The sequence below is a fragment of the Oreochromis niloticus genome, linkage group LG9 (genome assembly GCF_001858045.2).
Source record: "Oreochromis niloticus isolate F11D_XX linkage group LG9, O_niloticus_UMD_NMBU, whole genome shotgun sequence".
Lineage (NCBI taxonomy): Eukaryota > Metazoa > Chordata > Actinopteri > Cichliformes > Cichlidae > Oreochromis > Oreochromis niloticus.
In genome coordinates, this window is record NC_031974.2 from 24,796,872 (window position 1) to 24,820,712 (window position 23,841).

Genomic DNA, 23,841 nt, shown 5'->3' on the forward strand with positions numbered 1-23,841 from the left:
TGCCAGAGGTTTATTTTTTTTTTACTAAAAATCACTAATGTAACCTGCAGAGAGACAGAACCAGCAAAATTTCCACCAAATGAGTATGAAATGTGTTTAATAACATAAATGTGCATTTTAAGAAACAAGGAAAGTGAAGTTGAAAGTAAAAATTTCAGTTTTTCATTTCGTTTCATCTGCATCTAATTTATTTTTTCAGCCAACATAATTTGTGTTTGCATAGCTTCTTAATACATGTATATAATTCATCGTAATTCAGTATTATTTCATGTTAATAAATATATTCTGTAAAAGTGTGCAAGCTTGAAAAAACTCAAGTGAGTAAAAAGATGTTTTAAGGGTGTGTAGGTAATTTGTCTTTAAATATACTCTCTTCCTTCCTCTATCACAGGAAAACTGAAGAGTTTTTCTCAGAGGCATCGAGTGAAAGCAGCTTTGCGAATTTAATGCACTTTCTTAAACAGCTTGTTCTCTTTCTCTACTTCCTTCTTTCCAACATCGGCTGGGCGACACGGTTTAATCTAATTCTGCTAAAACTGTGAAGTGATAAGACTACACTTTGGCTTTTCTGGTAAGGAAACATTTTATTGCTTTTATTAAGTTTTTTTTTTTTACCTTTCTTTAACTGCATTGACAGGTACATGTAAAGTAATTTATTTGCTTATGTCCGAGTTTTACTTACTTTTACTTACTTACTGCTTTGTGTTTTTTTTATACATATATATTCCAACATATTTTAAAGCAAAGCACTACAAGAAAAGAAAAAAAGACATGTATACATGGACAAGGAGCATTTTTTTCAAACTGCTTTAAAAATATTAAGTACAGTGTTACAGCTCCATACGTTTCCTTTTTTAATCCAGGCAGCAGAGTAGTCTGTGTGTGAACATGGAGACAGTCAGCATCTTACTGATTGTCCTGTTTGTTTCAGGTGAGTATTTCAGTTATTTTACAAAATGAACTTCATTTAGTCACAAAGTGAACACAGAGCCACTTTTTGTCCTGACTTTAAAATGTTTTATGTACAAAATATTAACAACAGAGGAACAAAAAAAGTGTTTGTTGGCACTTTTAAGCATTAAAATAGACAGTTTTTGAAAATCTGATTATGAAGATTTTCTTCTTACACCCAAACAGCAGATGGTGGCTGAAATGTTCCTGTTATCTCTGGATTATTAACATATTCAAATACAAAAATATTATCTCACTAACTAAAGTGTAGAGAATACTTTGATCAGAGATGAGAGTTTTTGGGGGAATAAAAAAATATAATATAGTTAACTTGTTTACTATTATTATGTGAATGAATTAATCACTCAACTGTATTAACAGGTGCTTTGACTGATTGTCCTGGTGAAACAGCACTCTTCATAACTGCACCAAAGAAGCTGGAAGCACTGAGTGGATCTTGTTTGCAAATCCCATGTAGCTTCAGACCCAAAGAAGAACAGAAATTTATCACCACTAGAAAAACCTTTGGAGTGTGGATAAAAAATGATTCTAGATTTGGCAAAAATCCAAACAATGTGATCTTCAACAGTAGTGGAGCAGTTAGCATCTATCCAATGAGTATTACTGGGAACCTGAGTCAGAGAGACTGCACCACTCTGTTTACTAATTTAACCACAAACTACACAGACACATACTTCTTCAGAGTAGAGAGTGAAACATTTAATGCAACAGCTTCTTGTGATCCTCTTCAAATAACAGTCAGAGGTAATAGTGTTTTTTTTTTTCTATTTTCATCATTTTACTTTACCAATTAATAAACTAACATTTAGGACTTACTATCTATTCTTTGACCTATTGTTTGATTATAATCAATATCTGTTGAGCAAATTTTGTATGACAATCATAATGATTGTCCCAGCATGACACTCAGGAGACTGTTTCCTTTTATAATTTCTGCTCTGCTGTTATTTTACGGACTTGATTACATTTATAGATCAAAGTATAAATTTAGAACAACTTTGCACATTTGAATCGGTGGTACAAAGTGCAATGTGATTTCATAATGAATATGTATGTGAAACCACAGATTCTCCTTGGAGGCCCAATATTACAATCCCAGGTGATCTGAAGGAGAAGGAGTCTGTCAATATAACCTGCTCAGCTCTCACTCCCTGTCCACACTCCCCTCCTCAACTCACCTGGAATCTCACACAAGACTCTCACAACAAAATAGAGGAAAACACAGATGGAAGCTTTACAACTAAAATCCAGCAGACCATCACTCTGTCAGACACACATGATGGAAAGAAGATCAGCTGCTCTGCCAGATATCCTGTGAACCAAGGAAAAGACACCAAGACAGCAGAGACAGAAGAGACTCTCAGTGTTTCATGTAAGACAATCAGAGTTTGTTGTTGGATCCTGTCAACATATCATGATTCAGTGAAACTTAGCTGTTTATAATGAATAATGATAATCTGTGTCACATATTTCTCCAGATGCTCCTAAAGACACCTCAGCATCCATCAGTCCATCAGGTTTGGTGTCAGCAGGCAGCTGGGTGAAGCTGACCTGCTCCAGCAGAGCCAAACCTCCAGTCAGCAGCTTCACCTGGTTCAAGAAGAGCAGAGATGGAGCTGTGAAAGTATCTGAAGGAGAGATTTACAGCTTCAATGTAACAGATGGAGGAGTTTATTACTGTGTGGCCACTAATGATCTGGGTAATCAGACATCAGGAGTGATTAACGTGACTGTTGGAGGTAAAGATAAATGCTGAAGCCACTGACATCTTTCTTTTCTCTCATTTTTGTCTTGTCTTCGAGGTTTTTCTTGTTGATCTATTAATTACAGTTCTACAGTTAATTAATTATTAATTACATTGGCACACTGAAATGTGACAATGATGTAACAAAAAACCTTTTGCAAGGGTATCTTTAAGTCCTCATTATTATATCTTGTTTGACTCACATTTTATATTTATGTTGTACCAGGAGAGCAGAATGGTCAGTTCACGCTGGGCCTTTCTCTTGGAGGAATCACTGGGATCATCTTATTTATTTGTTTGATAATCTTTCTGTGGCAAGTATCACACATCATAGTAAAAGACATGATATTTCGCCACTGACATTTTAGCTGCAAATTAAATGTGTTTTTTTCATCAAGCTTAAATCTACTCACACACTGAAATAATTTTATTGCCACTTATGTCGTCCAGGTACTTAAAGTCAATGCATCAAACTCAACAACAGACTCAGGTAAGAAAATACTGAACGTCTCTGCAATTTATCTGTTTACATGATAATTTACTACTCTATGTCTATAACAGGCATCTAGTTAAATCCTAAATGTCTAAAAACATGATTAAGAATGGGATTTTCTTATTTTATTTTTTTTTATAGATTGAACCACGTGAAAAGCAGGTTGTTGAAGGGCCAGCAAATAACGCAGAAAGAGAGGAAGAAAACATCCATTATGGAGAGATCAGCTTCTCTGTGCTGAGGTATGAAACATCCTCTGACTCAGTGCAGGACAGAGGACAGCAGCAGGATACGGTGTACGCACAGGTGAAAGTCAACAAGCCAAAAAACAGCTTAACACAGAGAGCTCATGGCCAAGAGGAACTCTACACTGAGGTGAAGAAAAAATGAGAAGTATGTGTTTTTAAAGAATGAATTATGAATGAAAATATGTCATTGTCACTGGCAACAGTTCAGTTAAGTAAAAGAAACTATTTTATTCAGACTTTTTATTTTCACCCTCCTGTACTAATATCATACATCACATCGGTTTTCAGATTTAGATTCCTTATCATCTTAAATATGTGTAAATAGAAGTTACAGCACTTCAGTAGGGAACGATAAAGTGATGGGTACTTATATAGCACCATCTGACTTATTTTGAGCGCTCAAAACAAATCATACTACAAGTCTGACCTACTCAATCACATGCACATATACTGTAATGCCAAAAGTATTTGCGGCATCCCACTCTTAATCCATCAGACAACTATCGTTCCCCTAGCAACCACCAAACCTACACTAGTCCCTCGGATTGTCAGAGAAGCATGATTCATCAGTCCAGAGAACATGTCTGCACTACCCTGGTGTTCAGTGGTGGCGTTTGTTACACAACTGCATCTGACACTTTGTTCAGTACTTGGTGATGTAAGGCTTGGATGGAGCTGCTCAGCTATAGAAACCCATTCCGTGAAGCTCTCTGTGCTAATCTGAAGGCTGCAGGTTTGGAGGACTGCAGCGACTGACTCTGCACACAGTTGGTGACCTCTGTGTAGTATTTGCCTCATCATCTGTTGACCCTGTTGAGTTGGTATCATTCCCAAAGCCTTTTTTATAATACCACTAACAGTTGACTATTATATATTTAGTATCAAGGGCATTTTACAAGTGGCCATGAAAGTGATTGGAACATCAGAATTCAATGACTTGGATTGATGAGTGAATACTTTTATCAATATAGTGTACATATATTGCTTTTATCTATGCACAGCATTCACATATATTCAGCTCTGATGGATGCATAGGGAACAACTTGGAGTTCACCATCTTGTTCAAGGATACTTTATCATGTGGAGAAAGGCAGGAATCCTTCCACTGACCTTCCACTTGGTAGATGACCCACTCCTCCACCTGAGCAAAGCTATCCTATAGAACTGCTTTACATGACAGCAGAGGCATTTCTGCAAATTTAGAACCTCCTGATAATGTAGCTATTTTTTATTACTATTATTTTACTTATTGCCATATTAAGACAGTATTTGCATGTTTTTGTGCTCATGTGTGATTTGTTTTTGAGTTCCCAAAGTTATTAATAAGAAACTAGCCAAAATTCATGTCGTAAAGGTGGCATACAAACACATCTGCAAACATTTAGAATTTTTTTTTAAATTTGTATTTTTTTAAATATAAAATTTTAATTGTAAATATTAAAATATTTATCTTAATTCATAAAAGACTCAGTGATATTTCAGATTAGTTGTGACTGTTGTTTTTCTCTATATTGTGTCTGATATGAATTGGTAAGATTTTGAAAAAGAAATAGAACATATTTGTGAATTTGAAGTTTAAAGAAAAAAGTGTGTGAAATGATCACTGTTTTTTTCAGGTTCGTATATATAAATGAACTTAAAATTTTTTATGTTTGATTGAATTAGTTCTAATTTATATGGACATGCTTTTGTGAAATTACTCACAAATTGTTGTACATATTTGTATATCTTTATACTTGCAGATCATACACACGTTTATCAGCTTTTTGAGAGAAAATTCTCAATAAAGTGATTCATATGTTTGTCCATTGTTTTTTTGTTATTACGGTTTAATAATTCTTGGTGAAGAATCCTCTTTCCCTGCTTCAACATGGATATCCTGTCAAAAGGCTTTTCAACTCTCTCCTCCAGTGCTTTCATCTCAGTCTTCAACTGTTCTGACAGGTCAGCTCCAACTTCCTGAGTGAAGATCTCAACTCGCGCCGATGGCGCCATCTTGTGGATAATGCCATTTAAAAAATAACAAACGGAACGCCCCCCCGAAAAATAAAAAACCCCCAAAACATACCATTTGTCATTGTATAATTTGTAAGTTGGAATTATGCTGCAGAAAAATGTTTCCAATCAGTGGTGAAGGCATTATGCATCTGTTTATGAAAGCCACTTTATAGAGATTATAGCAGATTTAATGTCCAGCATCATATTTTATAAATAATGTGTGTAGTATTTGTCCACCTATCTCTTAATTAAAAAAAAAATGTTAATGAGCTCAGAAACACAGGCATATATATATTGATATTTTCTTTTCTTTTCAAAAATATTCAAACATATTTATGACAAAAAATAAAATACATCAGCTGAATTAAGATGCTTGTGAGTGTTACATTATTAATGGTCAATATTCACAGGGTGGATTAAAATATTAGTGGAAAAATTAAGGTGGAGTGCTGTGAAAAGTCATTTTACATAGATAGCATTGTGAGAGTCCTGGCTGAGCAAGGACGCGTCAACTTGGGTTTTTTTTTTTTTTTTTTATTAGACCAGACATGGTAAGAGCTGCTGTCCTTTCTCCATCATTGCCAGAGCTCTGGAGTTTAGTGTTCAGGAGACTGAGCAGGTTACCGGGAGAGGGGAGAGGTAGGTTATCCCAGTTGCATCCACAAAAAAAGTTCCACATAGATGATGAAAAAGAAAACACTAACGAGCACACCCAAACCCGGAAACAAATTACTAATATCCCAAGCGATAAATCACAACGGACGAGCCCCCAATTATGTTACGACGATCAAATGGATCACTTGGGGAGTGATTGAGATTGCCTAATTGGCAAATCCATAGATGACACTCACAGAGGAATACTGGTCTGCTTTACGGCAGCCATCGGAGTTTTCGAAGTGCTCAGACAGGTGCTTTTGTGCTGGGAGTTCTCCAGTGAGGAATTCCAGATAGAAAGGAACTGGTAAGGAACTGGTAAGGCAATTTTTATTTGTCCATCAAGTAATTAAGTTTGATAGACTTTACTATCTAAGCTGATGAGAAAGACCGAGTGATGATCATTTTAATCATGGTTAAGGCTTGTCCTTTATTAGTTTAGGTCTTTTTCAGCAGGGTCTCAGTTTGTATGTATGAGTACATTTATAACGTTAAATATATATTATATATATAACTTTTTAACTGTAAATTGAAATGATCCAGCATCTCAGTGTGTCTGTGCAAAGCTGGTTTGTTTTGCTAATATTAACTGTATAAATTGAAACCACAGCCCCGGCTTTTCCAACCCCTCTATGTGTATGTCAACAGAATATAGTATTGCTGGTTACAACTTAGACTTGTCAAAAACAATGAATTATTAACTGTATTGTTAATACAATTTCATTCTCACTTTAGCCATACAAAATCTGAAGACACTACTTGACATGTTTGGGTGTTGTCATGTTGAGGGACATTGGCAGCCTATTTAAATCTAATTTTAAACCACTTCTGAAAACCTACACTCTCGATCAGTGGTCCAATCTCACTTCAACAGGAATTACTGTATTAATGCTATTAACCTCCCTCCATAGTAATTGTTCTGATATTAAATGATTCCTATTATACTGTGGAAATAACTTTTACACATATTAAAATAATAATTTCATCCTCACTTTGGAATAAGAAGAGACCCAGAATTAAGACTGTTATCTAACTGGTAAAGCTTAGTCCATCCCTGCTGTTTCCTTCTATACTGAGTGGATAAACAGGCAAGATACAAATAGCAAACAGTTCTTGCAGTCGGACTTTCCTCGCTGCGCTTTTATTTTCTCTGATGGCTCTACCATTGCTACATGGTATGTAAATTCAAGTGCAACCCAGTCACAAAAACCCTAACATTAGGAATAAATAATTGATAACCAGTTTGTCTATGTTTGCTCCTGTCTCTCCCAGCCACCATTTTTTTTTCTGTTTTGATTTTAAGGTTAGGTGCAGTAAATTAGTTAATTTAAAATGAAAAATTATTATATTTTATAATCTTTAATTAACTTACTGTCAGTTCTATAAAAAAAAAAGGTTTACTGATTGTTTATGCACTGAACTGTCCTGAGTCTATCAAAAAGAAGAACAGTAACCATAACAGAAAGTGTGACTAACCAGGGCCCCAGTGGTGTGAGGGCCTCTTCCAAGTTTTGAATGTAAAGTTTCTTTTTGTTTACATTTTTATTATTTATTAACAATGGTCAGAATCTAAGTGACTACATGAGTTCCCTTAAGAAACTAAAATTGGGGTATAAATAAAAGCATGGAAAGAGGGCAGAAAGAGAAACTCAAGTAAGTCAGAGCTTCAGACATTTTGAGGAAGCTTGTTTCAGGCTGATGAAATAGCATTTTTAAATACCACGGTGAGACAGCTTTTACTAGTTCAAACTAAACACTGTGAGGCAGCACAACAACAGACATGTGTACACTCTCATTAAAATTTTCATGTACTACTAAACCACTTCATTTTTGTGGAGTGTTGGTCTGTTTAGCACATGGTGAGCAAGATGATGTGATATTTCTTTGTGGTGTATCTTTCATAAAAGCAAAAAAAAAAGTGTTTTATGTGAGACTGAAATTAGTTTTATGGAGTTTAATGATTGTGGCTCATCTTTCAGAGTGTGATTGTTCAGGCTTTAAACTTTAAACCTAAAAGTATGTTGCTGCAGCAGTTTTTTAATGTGTTATCAAAATGTGTTTTCTTTGCTTTGATTCAACTAAAAGGGTCTTTACTATTAAACATTTATTATGTCACTTTATACATTTTACATTGTTCTGAAATCTTGTTGAACTAGAGCTGGTAAACTGGCATCTATACAACAGTGAAGACTCTGGGAATCATAATGCTTGGTCACATTGGTCATATTAGGGTGGTCAAACAAATGCTTCTATCAAGACGCTGAGTGAATGATACGTGACATGGATGAGAAAACAGATTAACCAGATTATAAGAAAAGAAAACTTTATTTAATTTAGGGAATGAGAACGTGAAACTGAAGCAAGAGTGTCAGGTGTGGAAGCAACTGAAAACAGAGGGAGGTTAATACCGAGCAGAGAACAGCTACCAAAAAGGTGAGTCATGACTGAGGGGAGAAGCTTAGTTGCAGGACGGAGTAACACAGGGAGGGTGGCCGAGCGAGTGTCCAACTGAGTGGTGAGGTGAGTTGGTTACCTCCATTACATCTGTGGAAATGTTTTTAAAGCCAAATGTCACTTAATCATTAGTTGGTTTGAATCTTTCATTTGTTTATGTAGTTTGGTTATACTTACCATTGTGTGTTCCTTTGTGCAGGTCCTGTATGTAAATCCAGGTGTGTGGGAGGGGCCACCCCAGTACTTCCTGTTTATATAGGGTTTGATGTCACTGATCAAGTCAATTGGGTGTAACCAAATGAAGGGGTGTTTCTTTTTTGTAAATTTGTTTATTTCCTTTAAAATAACCTCATGAGTTGGATTGTGTGAAGAGATTGACTTTTCAAATCGTTTAGTTGCTAAATGAATTTGTTAAGTGGAGGAATGGTTTTATTCCCGTTTCTTGTCTGCTGATGCCATCTTCCTATCACTTTCCTTGCTGCTTATGTTATGCTACCCCACAAAACAAAGTATTTGTAATCAAAATTATGTCGTGTTTAAACATGTGTTTCAACAAGGCAAATAACCAAAACCTGAATTTCAAACATTATTTTACTGCACTGCAAAAGTACGTTTAAAGAGAACAAAAAGTAAATAAATAAATAAAAATCAATATTCAGTAAAGAAAAATGCAACATCATTCTCTTTAAAGTAAATACTGCCCATAGGGAGAGCTGCCTTGTTGGAGGTTTGTGCTCTCAGGGTGCTTCTTGTTTTTAGCTGTTTAGGTGTTTGGATTGCATTCAATTGTTTTTAGATTATATTGTTTTGTTTGCAGGACTGCTGGGGTGGAATATGATTGGATAATTAACCTGGTTGAGTGATGGCAGTAAAAGTCAGTACTTAGTGTGAGGCAGGTCATTGGATGACCAATCAGCATTTGGGAATGGGAGCTACAGGTGGAACCAGGCCAACTGCCACTACCACCTTCTACAAGTTAACACAGACTGCTGATGATCCTGAGACCTGTTAGTTGTTTTGTGACTAATATATCACACTTAGCAATATCTTCAGCAGTCAGTGACAGAAAGACTCTACACCCATCACTCACTCAGGGCCTTATTCACAAACAGTGCGTATGCCAAATCACTGCTTAACCTGAGAGGACAAGAGTTACTTGTACAAATTTAAGATTCAGCATGATTTCCTTGCGTGATTTTTTTTTTTATTCTCAAGGATTAAATTTTTATTTTGTGTTTTGTGATTCAGGTTTTAGAACCTGGAAAGAGACTTTGGTGTGCTATATTAATGAAAGTGAAAGAGTTGACTTAGACCAGGGGTGTCAAACTCCAGGCTTCGGGGGCCGGTGTCCTGCAGGTTTTAGATCTCACCCTGGGTCAACACACCTGAATCACATGATTAGTTCATTACCAGGCTTCTGGAGAACGTTGAGGAGGTAATTTAGCCATTTAAATCAGCAATGTTGGATCAAGGACACATCTAAAACCTGCAGGACACCGGCCCTCGAGGCCTGGAGTTCGACACCTGTGACTTAGACCATACACACACATGAAAGAGGTCACAGAAAATGTAAACACAAATGTTTAAAATAATTTTCTTTTTGTTTGTACACAAAGTGGTGCTTTGCACAGCGTTGCCAGTAGCCCTACTGGTGCATTATGCTGCTCAAAGCACAGCTAGCATGCTCACCTATAGTTGCTCACAATACATTTGAATTAATTAACAATTTAACAAGTAAAATCATGTAAATTTGGGATATTTTATGATATTCACTGATAGCAGATATAAAAGAATAATTCTTCCCATCTAAGCAAAGGTGTCAAGACTCAGCTGTTTGCTGCACAACAACTAAACTGTACTTACTGTGGTGTTACTGTGAAGTTTCTCATGAGATGTGATTATTTTGGTGCTGATGGAGTCACTCCAAATGTGATGAAAGATAACAAAAATGGGTTTCTGTTGTGGCCTGAGTGGCTGCACTGATAAATGACTCATGAAGTAAAACCAGAAAGATTTGGGTAGAAGTTGGTCAACAGGGTCCTGCAGACATGGTTTCCCCAACTGTGTGAAGACAGACACATAGCTCTCTACAACTGTTTTCTTCTTCTGTATATTAATGTGGCCCGGGACTCTGTCTAATGGTTCTTTTTATAGTATTTAACCTTTTAACCATAAAGGTTAAATATTTAACGATAGAACCAAGTCTGCCAGAGCTTATCTTTAAATTTTTACATGCTGTAGTGCCGTTTTTGGAAGCATTTTGAGTTGCTATACATTACTACAACCATGATAGTCCAAATTTTAATAATATGTATGCATTAAGTCCATAGTAATAAACTACTAAAATCAGAACTAAACAATTAACTTTAGGGCACCTTTAGATTTATAAATTCAGGGTTCCTCAAAATACCTCCATCAGTCACATTTGGGCCTGTGCAAGACCCATGTGGATGTCAAGACAATTTAATTTATTCATGAATTTACTTATTTTAAGTCATGTCCTTGTGTCCTCTTGTTGTGATGTTTTTTTATTCATTTCTATTAATGTTATTTTGGTTATTATATGATGTTTTGTAAGACAATGTCTAAGCTGACAGGCAGAAAAAAAGGAAAGGGGGAGAAAATAAAATAAAAAGGTTCGAGCACAAATAGAAAACCGCAACGAACCTGTGTTGTACCTGTACGACAAAACAAAGGACAAAATAAATACAAAATAAACACACATTATCTGGAACATAAAAATATGAAAATGGATAAATACATAACAAATGAAATATACTTGAAAATAATGCCCCCCAAGAGGGGCAGACAGAGATGGATCCAGAAGATCCAAGCCATCTGCAGTCCCCAACAATACCGAAGACCTGAGACCGCACATCTTGGCAACAACTGCACATCTATCCCAGCTGCAGAAAGAGCACCCACAGCCAAAGGGCGAGAGTCCCAGAGAACCAGAGGCAACCCCAAAAGAGGCCAGGTCACATATTTCTTGTACAATTTTGTTTAAATTCTTTTAATTTTAGTTTGACAACTTTATTTGCTTCACTGGGGAAGAACTTTCTGCTGTCCACATTTGTGTGCTGTTCACCATTCTTTTCTTGTTTTTTTGTTTTATTTTGTTTTTAAGTCATAATTAACCATATTTGGATGAGAGGGTGCAAATCTCCTTTGTCCTTGGGCAGTCTTTTTCTATCACTGCTTTTAGAGCATTTTGCAGTTTACTATTGCACATAGTAGGCCTAGGTTTGTTTCCGCAGTACCTTTGTGGATTCTGATACATTCATGTTGCACTGTTCTGTGCAGTTCGGTGTAAATTTTCAGTGCTGTTTAGGTGTACTATAGTTTTCTGTATTGTGTGGCCATTGGAAAACAATGCACACAAATATAATTGCTGTTTTAGTAGAATGTACTGTTGAAATGAGCACCCCATAAGAAAACATAAAGTAGCAGAATGGGAACTTCACTGTATTTAAAGTTTTGAGATGTAAGGTTTGTTACCCAAGAGCACAGATATGAAATGTCAAAGTATTCATTTTTGTAAAATAGTGTATGAAAATAATTAAAAAAGATAAAATACAAACGGGAATGAAGGATCACAAACATGATCAAGATCAGAAAAACGCACAACACTTTAAAGCTGAGACATCTGTGTAGGTTATCCGTCATTCAAGTCATGATAATCTAAGGAGCTTGGAAAGAAAGCGACTGGACACCTTAAAGTTTCTTGAATAATTTTTATCTGAGATGCTCCTTTGTCCTAAAACCAAATGGTGCAGAGTGCCAGGTATTTGAACCCTAGTGTGATTTGTTGCTTAAAACCTCTTCAGCCCCACGCCCCCGGCATTGGGGGCAAAAAGGAGGAGATCACGTTTAATCGGTTATAACGCCGGCTGAGAAATATAAATCCAGACATGTGTGGTATCCACAGAAACCTCAGAATCTCAGCTAAAATGTCATATAAACCATTTCTACAACCACCAAACACACCGAAAACAAGCCGCGATTAAACGAGCAGTTACGTAAATGCACAGAAGTCCGCTAAACACACAAAACCGAACCAGAAATTCTTCAGACTTCAGGTAACTTGTTAAAAATAGGCTGGTTAGCTTCCAGGGCTATCACTGACTCCACACACCAAGTTTCATCACCATCAGACCAAAATTCACTGAATTAGCTGCAAAAGAAGACCACAAAAACACACAGCAGCGCAAATGCGCTAAGACAGAAATTGGCTTACCGTCCCGATTTCCTCCGTTATTTTCGCCGGTAGCCGGTAACCACGTGATTGCCGGTAGTTACCATGCCAACCTAGCCGCATCAGAGCTGTTTTCCGTCAACAACCTCCATTTTAGACCCACCTACAGACATGTGACTGGACAGACGCCACATGCAATAAATTTGGACACACGTGGGTTTTGGCATTACAACGTCTGATTGGTTGAAGTGACGTGAACGTGGCATCGTTACTTTGAATCTATTGGCTAAAACGATTAAAAAGAGGTGTCAATCATGCAAATTGACCAAAAGAAACCAAAGTTACAGCCCCTCAGAATTTAAAGGACCAGAGGCCAATGAAGCGCTCTATGCGCACGGCAGAAAAGGGCCGGTGCAGCCCCCTCTGGCTTCTGCTCCGTGGCTACTGGGTGACCCCCTCGTCTGGGGATCTCCTCAGCCCTTCCCAGGAAGGTGGCACGGATGCCCCTCCGGTGGTCCTCCTTGGGCTCTCGCACTCTGGGGCCTCTGGATGTCTGGAGCCTGGATCTCCTCCATGCCTGCTTCATGCCCTGGGGGACGGGGCTATGGGCCTCCACACCCTCTAGCAGACCGTTACATGGGGAAACCTTTTGTATACAAGCGCGTTGATCCACACAGGTGTACACACGGGTGTTCACTGTTCGTAGACAAACTACACCTTTCTTAGCTGCTACTTCAAAGCACATTGTGCGCTGTCTGTCCTGCGTGCTGCACAACAACTTTCAATATTTAGTATTTACTGCTGTTCACACTTAGCTAGATTAATGTGATGGTGTTGTGTTTAGTATGTTGCTTTGTTTTTTTTTGTTTTTTTTGCTTGTCTTCTCCTTTTTCTCTCAACAGGTGATCCAGGAGATTTTTTTTTTCTTTCTCTTTGTCTTTGTAAGTGCCCTTTCTCACTGTCCCTTTTCCCTTCTGTTTTTCTTTTCCTTCCTCTCTTTCTTTCTCCCTTTCCTATCCCCCAGTCATGTCTGTCCCATCTGTAACAACTGAAAATAAAATAAATAAAAATAACAAAGTTTGATCAAATGGACCAATACGGCAATGCCATGATGATCCATTTGGCAAAATAAATCCATTTGGTATCCTTGTTGGTCTTCAGACAACAATTCTGACGGCTAAAGAACCAAATGGGACAGACAACAAAAAAAAAAGAAAAAAAAAGAAAAGAAAAGGGCCATTAGCATGTAAATGTGTGGTTAATTCTTCAAAAATATATTTTTAAAAAAAGCATTTTTAGGCCTGTTAATAAAATTTTTTAATTTCTGCTCTTTAATACCTAAAAAAATAAACTGGCATGGTGTCCAGTTGTGTGCCAAAATTGGACATTTTTGTACAACGTCTGGATATTCATGTATTGACAGGGCTGTAGTTTTTCACTCTTTTACTTTAGAAACACAAATCTTTGCACAGATTATGCTTATATGTTTGTTACTGGATTTCTGGAACCAAATTTGAGCTGAGGCATATTTTTAAAAGGATTATATGCTAAAAATTACAAAAAAAAATTAGGTGAGAATAAAATCTACTTACTTTTTCTGTGTTCCAGTCTCAGTAACTTTGACACAGTAATATCTGCTTTAATATTTACACCTCTGATTAAATGTCCCAAGTGTTAGCTTCATTTTGATACCAAGATTGTAAGGACAGAGTTTGTAATTGCAGAGAAATAATCAATATAATTTAGGCATTGCCTTTTCGAGCAGGAAGCTCAGAAACCCCCTTGGGGCTTAATTAAGAGGGTTATTGACCCACTGTTGATCATGTGCCTCACCACATGCACCAAGGTTTGAAAAAGGGTGTGGGTCATTATCAGCAGAGGTATCAGGTGAAATCATTGTGAGGACCTTGCCTCACCATATCATGTGACCTAGTGGGCATTAAGGCGTCTGGGAAGGGATCTCAAAACTGGATTGTAGGTGACAGACAGTTGGTGTCTAAACCGCCTCTTCTGTTCAAAGTGGACAGAGATGGCTTCTTTCACTTCTCTTTTAAACCATCTGTCTTCTTCGTCCTAAATATGAACATTGGCATCCTTGGAAGAGTGACTTTTATCCTTTAGATCAGGGGGAGCCAGGAGGACCAACTGAAACCTGCTTTATGGGAAGGGACCATTGAGTTCAGGAAAAATGTGCCAATGGAAAAATACCTCAATGTCAAACACGCTGCGCTTAAGATACTGTCAATGTTTGGGTCAACATACATCTGCAAGTCTGTGTTTTCTACCCTAAAAAATGTGAAATCCATGCATTGATCTGTTCTGACTGACACCCATGTGAAGAATTTCTTCGAGTGGGAACTATGGAATACAAGCCAGATTTTAAGAGGATTGTTAAAGGCAACGAATGCCAGAAGTCCCACTAAGCAACATGCATAGTAAAAGAAAAACACTATTGTAGATTATTATATTTTTGTTTGTGGACCTGGTTGAACTGAGAGTTTGTGTGTGTGAGACAGTGCACACAATGTTCATTGTTGAAAATGACTGGCCTGTGGTTTTAGTACTGTGGGAGTCAATTTCTGTCATTATCATGTTGGTGTGTGACGTTTACAATAAATCTGGCTGAGCAGAGGTGTGTGTGTGTGTGTGTGTGTGTGTGTGTGTGTCTGTGTTTGAGAGGAAGGGATGGGTGATGTTCATGTGTGCCCATGTGTATGATGTGGCTATTTGCGGTAACACATTAAAAATATGGCTCTTGGTCTCTGGCTGGTTGGCCACCAGTGCTTTAGATACAGATATACAACTTGACAAACACAAGCAGTTGTTATTGGGACATGGACACACTCATCAAAATGGTGGCCCTGTGCAGAGTTCAGTGTGTTTACGTTTCTCTTATTGGTTTATTTTCATCAATTAGCATAATGATGAGTCCTTAACTTTCATCGACATCTCTTTGGACCTCATATTGCAAATTCCAGTGTACAGGAGTTTATTCCAAGTTCAACAATTGGAATAAACTCCAGATCTTTTGTTAGGTAAATTTGTTATTAAATAATGAGGCAATATGTCTCATTTGCACATGAATCATAATGTTTATACTGTTTTGCATTCATTCTGTTTTTTTTTTCATTTAATTACTTGTGGTTTTATTCTTTGGGCTTCATGACCCATTAGACTGACATTTGAAGCTGGCATTTAGCATGTTTGGCCACGGTCATGCCGACACTCCTCTGTCTGCCTGTGTTTGGACAGCATTGGGCATTCAGTGATGTTGCTTGCTAGTTTGTTGTGTAATAAAAACTTGGACCTATTCGACCTATTTGACCTACTAAATTTGAACTAACAGAAGTCAATCACAACAGATCATGGATCTTTTTCATTTCTAATATGTGATCTTTTTCATGAAAAATGAAACTTGCACTCAAAAATAGGGGCTCTAGTTAGACAGAGTGTAACTGACATTTACACCAAATGAATACATTTGGAATACAAAATTTGTAACAACATATTTTTCAGTAAAAACATGTCAGTTTTTTGTTTCAGTAAATCAGAATTTTAGTCAGTCATTCTTTCAGCAATATTTGAGTTTAGACAGCTTCACCATACCTGTGTACCTAATGACTGGTATTCCAGCATAATTTAATGTGAGTTATTGAATATATTTTGTAAAAATGTGCACACATAGAATAATGCAAATTAGTCAAAAGGTCTTTGATAGTATAGCTAATCCGACACTTCAAAGATGTAATGTCTGACTTTTATCACAGGAGAAGAATTCACTTTATTTTTCTTCAGAAATTTTCTCAGGGGCATCGTTGGCAGCTTCTGACCACCAAACTGACCTTATTGCACCTTCTTAAACAGCATGTTCTCTTTCTGTACTTCCTTCTTTCTAACATCGGCCGGGCGACACAGTTCACTGTAATTCTGCTAAAACTGCAAAATGATAAAACTACACCTGGGCTTGTTTGGTAAGGAAACATTTTATTGCTTAAAATAATATATTATATCTTACATTATATATGGCTTATATTCAATAACTTTCTGCACTAAATGTTTATTTTTTTATTTTTGTTTTACTGCACTGACAGCTACATATAAAGTAATCTTATTTACTGATGTTTTACTTTTAAATATGCACCTTTATGTTATTATAATTTTTATATTTTAACTAGTTTCAAAGCAAAGCACTATAGGAAAAGAAAAAAGAAATGTGTGGCTGCACAGGGGATGTTTTTGTTGTGCAGCTCGTGTGTGAAATGAATTAAACTGATATTGACTGATTTTTATTTATTTGTGTGTGTGGGCTAAATCCAGGCAATCGAGCTCCGGCTGTGAACGTTATGACAGTCGACGTGTTACTGATTGTCCTGTTTGTATCAGGTGAGGTCTTCAATATTCCAAATATATTATTGGAGTTATTTTATATTGTGAATTGTGATGTGCCTTTAAATTGAAATGCTTTAGGTAGGAAATGTTAACAACAGAGGAAAAACAGCACTTTGGTGGCAATTTCATGCACTACAGTAGACAGTTATTAAAACTCTGATTGTGAAGAACTGCATCATACATCCACACAGCAGCTGGTGGTGGAAATGTTCCTGTCATCTATAGATTATCAAAATATACAGACACATACAATGTGTGAGTGGATTAATCATTACATTGTATTTACAGGTGCTTTGGCTGGTTGTACTAATGAAGCAGCACTCTTCATCACTGCACCAAAGAAGCTGGAAGCACTGAGTGGATCTTGTTTGCAAATCCCATGTAGCTTCAGACTCAAAGACGAACAGAAATTTAACAGCACAAGAAAAATCTTTGGAGTGTGGATTAAAAATCAACCTGAATTTGGCAAAAATCCAAACAATGTGATCTTCAACAGTAGTGGAGCAGTTAGCATCTATCCAATGAGTATTACTGGGAACCTGAGTCAGAGAGACTGCACCACTCTGTTTTCTAATTTAACCACAAACTACACAGACACATACTTCTTCAGAGTAGAGACAGAAACATTCAAGTCAACAGCTTCTTGTGATCCTCTTCAAATAACAGTCAGAGGTAAAGAAAGTCTGAAGTTTTTACTCTGTTTATGTAGTAAAATTACATCAATCCCTCTGAAACTCGCTCTTTATTACTTAAATCATTATCAGTAGTATCTGTTGAGGCTAAAAGTAACAATATCACAATTATTTTCCTGATTTTCACTATTGCAAAAACTAATTTCCAAAATACCTCCAACAATTGCTGAAATATAAGAAAAAAGCTAAATAAAGGATTACGAAATCATTTACGAAACAGCATATCATAGAATAAAACTGATAAATGTGATTGTGTGTTTTTTTTAAAGGTGAAAATGTGGAGACAGGATCATTAAAACAACATTGCTGCTTATTTCTAAGGCTCATACAAAAATATGTGAGACTGAGATATTTTAAACTAAATTTTCTGTATTCATCCTTAAGACAAAAGTTTCCTCAAGAGTTTATAGCTCAGCATTGCTTGAGGGTAATCTTTAGATATCTTTTTCATCTTCACATTTTCGATACAGAAAAAAATAGAATATGTTTTGAAAACTAACAAAAGATTTTTTGACCTCATGCAGTGATTTCCACCACAGAATGATGTCTGTTCAAATGTAATTAAAGTGCGAACAGTGTGGTGGTTTGGCCAGTCATTCTTGTCACAGCTGGGTTTCAGCATGCTTTGTTGTGTACACATGCTCTGTCTACAGATTCTGTGATGTTAAAAAGGTTATGAAGCACAAAATCTCCACATGCTTTGTGATATTAAGTTTAATACAATATCTTTGTAAAATTATTTAATTATCTGCAGTCATTCACAGAGTGAGGAATCCCTCGTTATATTTAATTCTGAAAGATTTAACCTCAGTAGATTACAAATGTTTTTGAGAACACTCACATTTTAGTGGAGATATCATCTGAAAATCAGGAGTGGGACCACTCCTCATTCACGCCCCTTCCGGCCTCAGGCTACATATGCCTCCTTCACCGATAACCCCCCACACCCCCAACATTTTCCTTCTCTTTTCCTCTTCTCCTTTTCCTTCATTCACTTCTCATTAGTAGATGGGGATCTGCCCGGTCCGGGAGCCATTGCCAGTCCCCTTCGAGGCCTTTCCCTAACCGCAGTTCCAGTTCATAGTCCCTCACCCTTCATTGCTCATCGTTACTGAGGATGTAGTCCCAGCTAGTGAATGTTATTTGTGTCCCAACTTTTAATAGACTGGCTTCAAATGTTTCAATATTTAAAAAAAGAAAAGAAAAAGTCTCATTTTCAACCTTTGTATGTTAATTTTGTAAAATCTTCAGTTAGTTATATGTTTAACTGATTTGTGAATGACACAGCAAATCTCAGCTGTTTTAGAAATGAGTTTGTAGTTTTTTATACTGTTATCAAGTTTATGTCAGTAAATCTGAGAACCCAAAATCGTTCAAACTTAATTTGTTGTGTTCTTTAGCAGATAATATGTTTGTGATGTGAAACCACAGATTCTCCTTGGAGGCCCAATATTACAATCCCAGGTGATCTGAAGGAGAAGGAGTCTGTCACTATAACCTGCTCAGCTCTCACTCCCTGTCCACACTCCCCTCCTCAACTCACCTGGAATCTCACACAAGACTCTCACAACAAAACAGAGGAAAACACAGATGGAAGCTTTACAACTAAAATCCAGCAGACCATCACTCTGTCAGACACACATGATGGAAAGAAGATCAGCTGCTCTGCCAGATATCCTGTGAACCAAGGAAAAGACACCAAGACAGCAGAGACAGAAGAGACTCTCAGTGTTTCAAGTACGACAGAATTTTCTTTTATAAAGATTATTCTTCATCTTTCAAAGTGTGATTTTTCAGCCTTGAAATTTTAAAAACAAAAATATGCTCCTTCAAAAGCTTTTTACACTGTTACGATGCTCTTGCATTTGATTCATCTTAACGGCTCTCATTTTCTGTTAAACATATAATTTCATATATTTTCATCACTCTAAAATCTTTTTGCATTACAGCTGAAAAACTGGTTGGTGTCTACACTATAGTGAAGATTGTGGGAATCATAACGCTCGTCAGCACACTGGGGATCTTTGAGTGGTGAGACAAATGTTTCTATGACACACTCATTTGAAGCTACACTGCTCTGTAGTTAAACAAAAACTTTTTCTCATTTGATTCTTTGTTTTTCCGTCAGCTGGTTCAGATCAAGACGCTCCAACAATACAGAGACAGAAAGCTGTCAGATGAGCAGAGTCACATCACAACACATCAACTAAAGTTTCTGCAGGACAAACTCCACCTTAAAATATCATTTAATTCACTGCAGTGTTTAAAAATTAGTGGAAACTTTACATCTTTGGATATTTCTTTTTATTTTGATGTTCAACAGCTGGACATGACCATCATACTCTGAGTACAGAGATGGTATTACAAAAATGTCATTCCTCAAACCAGTGCTGTCTTCCCAGAAGTGAACTGTTCAGTCTTACATCTGTAGGGTCGCATTTAGTCAGTGGAACAAAATGTTGTGTGAGCGCCATCCTCAGATGGTGCTGATAGGTGTGGTTAGATTTACAGCCGCAGTAAAACTGACCATGGGAGGTAGATACCTTCTCTCTTTAAATATTCCCGGCTTAAGTTGCTCTTTCAAAAAAAAAAAAAGTAAAGCATGCAGACTGCTGTCATGCTGTCTTTACTGTTTTGAACTCTTTGCAAATGTAAATAAAACGCATGAACACAATCTGTTTGTGTGACCCTCAGTTTATTTCTGATTTCAACAACAAGGTTGATGTCAGAGGGATCCCAGGGCTCATTGAAAACTGGGTCTGAGAGAAAGTGGCTGCTGAGGAAAAAACAAAAATATAACCCCCCAACCCCCAAAATATTTGCTGAGAATAATGGGAAGGATTAAATATTGCAGAAACAAAACAACGAAATTGTGCAGGGTGCTGAAAACGGAGAGGAGGGCACTTCAGCAGAAAACTTGGCAGGAGTTTTAGCAGATAAAGGAAAAGGTGTTTCTGCAGGTAACACAGAGAAAGGGGCTCCAGCTGTTACTGTGGGAGAGGAAAGGAAGTCCAAGGTTTCAAGGTATGGAATGCTTAGCAGCCAAGAAAACAGTGAGGTTGCCTCTACTTCTACTTCTGCTGAAGTGTGTGAGGAAGTTGGCCAAACTACACAAGAAGGAGTGCAGCAGCGAATGGATGTGGATGAAATGGCCCATAGTGAAGGGAATTTATTCAGGGATGATGAAAGTATTTTTAAGGTACCAAATGCTAAAAGGAAAGCTAAAGATTCTAAAGGGGTAAAACCAAAAAAGTTACAGGTGAAAGAAAAAGGTGGAAGAGAGAGTGAGTCGGACGCTTTATCGGATTCTGACGCTTCTATTCCTGATGGCCAGAGAAGTAATGGGTACAGTCTTGAACAGATTACAAGTTTTTTGGAAGTAACTAAAAGGAAATGAGATGTAGTTGTACAGGATTTCTTCCCTGATAGAAAGTTGTTTCTTGATTCAGCTAAATGGTAAATAAGACAAAGGACTCCTGGCTTAAAGGACACTGAAGTGTATAGACTGCGAAAACTGATGCAAAAAATTAGAGCTCAAGTTTAATGTGGTTCCTAAAGGAAAAAAGACAGCAGATAATATGCTGTATAGTCGATTTTTATGGCTCTTTTTTTGGTTTCTATGCACTCATGAGTATCTTTAAAATCTCATCCTTGAACCTTAATGGTGCAAGGGATATGAGAAAGAGGGCGATGTATTTTGAACTTCTAAAATCTAAATGTATTGACATAGCGTTTGCTCAAGAAACTGATAGTAATATTGATATTGAAGTTGACTGGAAGAAGGAATGGGATGGAAATAGTGTTCTGAGTCATTAAACCTCACTGAGTTCAGGAGTAGCAATTCTTTTCTCAAGAAACATTCTTCCACTTTCTATTGACGTAGATGATATTGTGCCTGGGAGGTTGTTAAAGGTCATTGTTACGTATGAAAATTTGAAGTTGACATTGTTAATTGTGTATGCTCCAGTGTCTCCACGTGATCAATGTGTTTCTTAGAAAAGTTAGCGAGTATGCTGTCAAGTTGTACGTCAATGGATCATTTGATTTTAGGAGGTGACATTAATTGTACAATTGATGATTTAGATAGGAATCACTTGGCACCACATGTGCATTCAAGGAGGATATTTAAACACGTTATTGAGACTTATAATTTGGTTGATGTGTGGCCTTCTAAACATGGTAAAACACAGCATTTTTCAATGACTCACTGTAAGGGCAATTACATTTCTCCACTCTGGTTTTATTGTTATGGTCATCATTTTCAAATATTTAGATCAAGCAACTTGTGTCCAGTGGGCTTTTCTGATCATAGTTATGATTGCAGCAAATGTGTTTATAAATAGACTAAAACCTAAGAGTGCGTACTGGCATTTTAGTACGGTTTTATTAAATGGTGGCTGTTATTAATGGATTTTTCTTTTTTTGGAATCAATAGAGAACTATGAAATGTCAGTATACTTCCTTGCAGCAATGGTGGGATATTGGTAAAATAAAAATTCAGCAGTTCTGTATTCAATACACACATAATGTCACAAGAGAGATGGTACAATATATTAAAAAATTAGAGACTAAAATAGTGGATCTTCGAAATTTGAGTGAGCCCACAGGAGACTGAGGCCACTTTCAGGCACTCAAAATTAAAAACACTGTTTTGGCTGATCTGCTAGGGCTCAGAGCACAGGGAGCTCTGGTCCGTTCACGTTTTCAAGATATTGCTGAAATGGATGATCCCTCTAAATTTTTCTTCAGCTTGGAGAAGAAAAATAGACAAAATCGCCTAATTCACTGTATTCGATCTGACGATGGGAAAGAACTGACTGAACCCACTGAATTGCGAAAGAGAGCTGTGGATTTTTTTTCAAAGCTGTATGTCAGCGAGTTTAGAGAAGACTTTGTGGCAAAAGAAGAGTTTCTCAGTAACTTGCCAGAGGTTTCAGAGCAAGACACTGTTATCTTGGAGCGTACCTTAACTCTGCAAGAACTGCAGGAGGCATTGTCAAGCATGGGAAATGGTAGAGCACCAGAATTTTATAAGTCATACTGGTTTGTGTTGGCTGAAGATTTGTTGGAGGTTCTTAATGACAGTGTGGCTAGGGGAAAGCTCCCTCTAAGCTGTTGCAGGCCTGTGCTTACTTTCCTTCCCAAGAAGGGAGATCTTTATGAAATAAAGAATTGGAGACCTTTCACTCTCTTATGTGCTGACTATAAGATCTTCTCAAAAGTACCGGCATGTAGGTTAAGAAAAGTGATTGATCAGGTTGTACATGTTGATCAATCCTATTGTATTCCTGGAAAGTCAATAAGCGATAATATAACAGGATTATTTGGACATCTCTAATTTATTGGGCTTAAACTTTGGTCTCGACCAAGAAAAGGCATCTGATCGGGTGGAGCACCAATATCTTTGGAATACTTTGAAGGCTTTTGGTTTCTCCTCTGGTTTCATTGCCATGATTAAGACACTCTTGTGACATTGAAAGTGTTTTGAAGGTCAATGGTGGTTTAAGTGCTCCTTTTAATGTAAAGAGAGGTATTCGACAAGGTTGTGCAATGTCAGGTATGTTGTACTCCTTAAGTATTGAACCTTTGTTATGTCAAATTAGAAAAAAGTTACATGGGATAAAACTAAATGAAATCTCTTTAACTTTTCAGCTTTCTGCATATGCAGATGACATTGTTGTGGCTACAACAGGAGAGTGAGATATCCTTAATTTAAGAAAAAACATTGAATGTTTTGGTGAAATTTCATCATCTAAGGTTAACTAGAGTAAGAGTAAAGCTTTATTAGTAGGCAAATGGACAAGAGAGGCTCCCAAATTACCTGATGAACTGAAATGGACAAACACTGATTTGAAATATTTGGGTGTTTACATGGGGGATCATATGGAGGTCATGAAAAATTGGAAAGGTTTTACAGAGCTGATAGAAGTTAGGTTGAAGAAATGCCACTGGCTTTTACCACGAATGTCTTACAGGGGTCGCACACTTGTTATTAACAATCT

General features: G+C 37.0%; 2 protein-coding genes across 2 annotated transcripts; both read left to right on the top strand.

Annotated features, from left to right (window-relative positions):
* The first annotated feature begins 888 nt into the window (after positions 1 to 888).
* On the top strand, positions 889 to 2,728 carry LOC109194367 (myelin-associated glycoprotein-like). Its single transcript, XM_019362873.2, has 4 exons — positions 889 to 931; positions 1,333 to 1,716; positions 2,039 to 2,344; positions 2,451 to 2,728. Exons 1-4 carry the CDS (start codon positions 889 to 891, stop codon positions 2,726 to 2,728), a joined length of 1,011 nt encoding a protein of 336 aa, XP_019218418.1.
* Positions 2,729 to 16,643: 13,915 nt separating this feature from the next.
* Positions 16,644 to 20,501, top strand: LOC109203606 (Schwann cell myelin protein-like). The gene is made up of 6 exons (XM_019363237.2): positions 16,644 to 16,729; positions 17,076 to 17,141; positions 17,436 to 17,819; positions 19,271 to 19,576; positions 19,789 to 19,870; positions 19,968 to 20,501. The coding sequence occupies exons 1-6, from the start codon at positions 16,702 to 16,704 to the stop codon at positions 20,047 to 20,049; spliced, it is 948 nt and encodes a 315-aa protein (XP_019218782.1). The 5' UTR covers positions 16,644 to 16,701; the 3' UTR covers positions 20,050 to 20,501.
* The last annotated feature ends 3,340 nt before the right edge of the window (positions 20,502 to 23,841 follow it).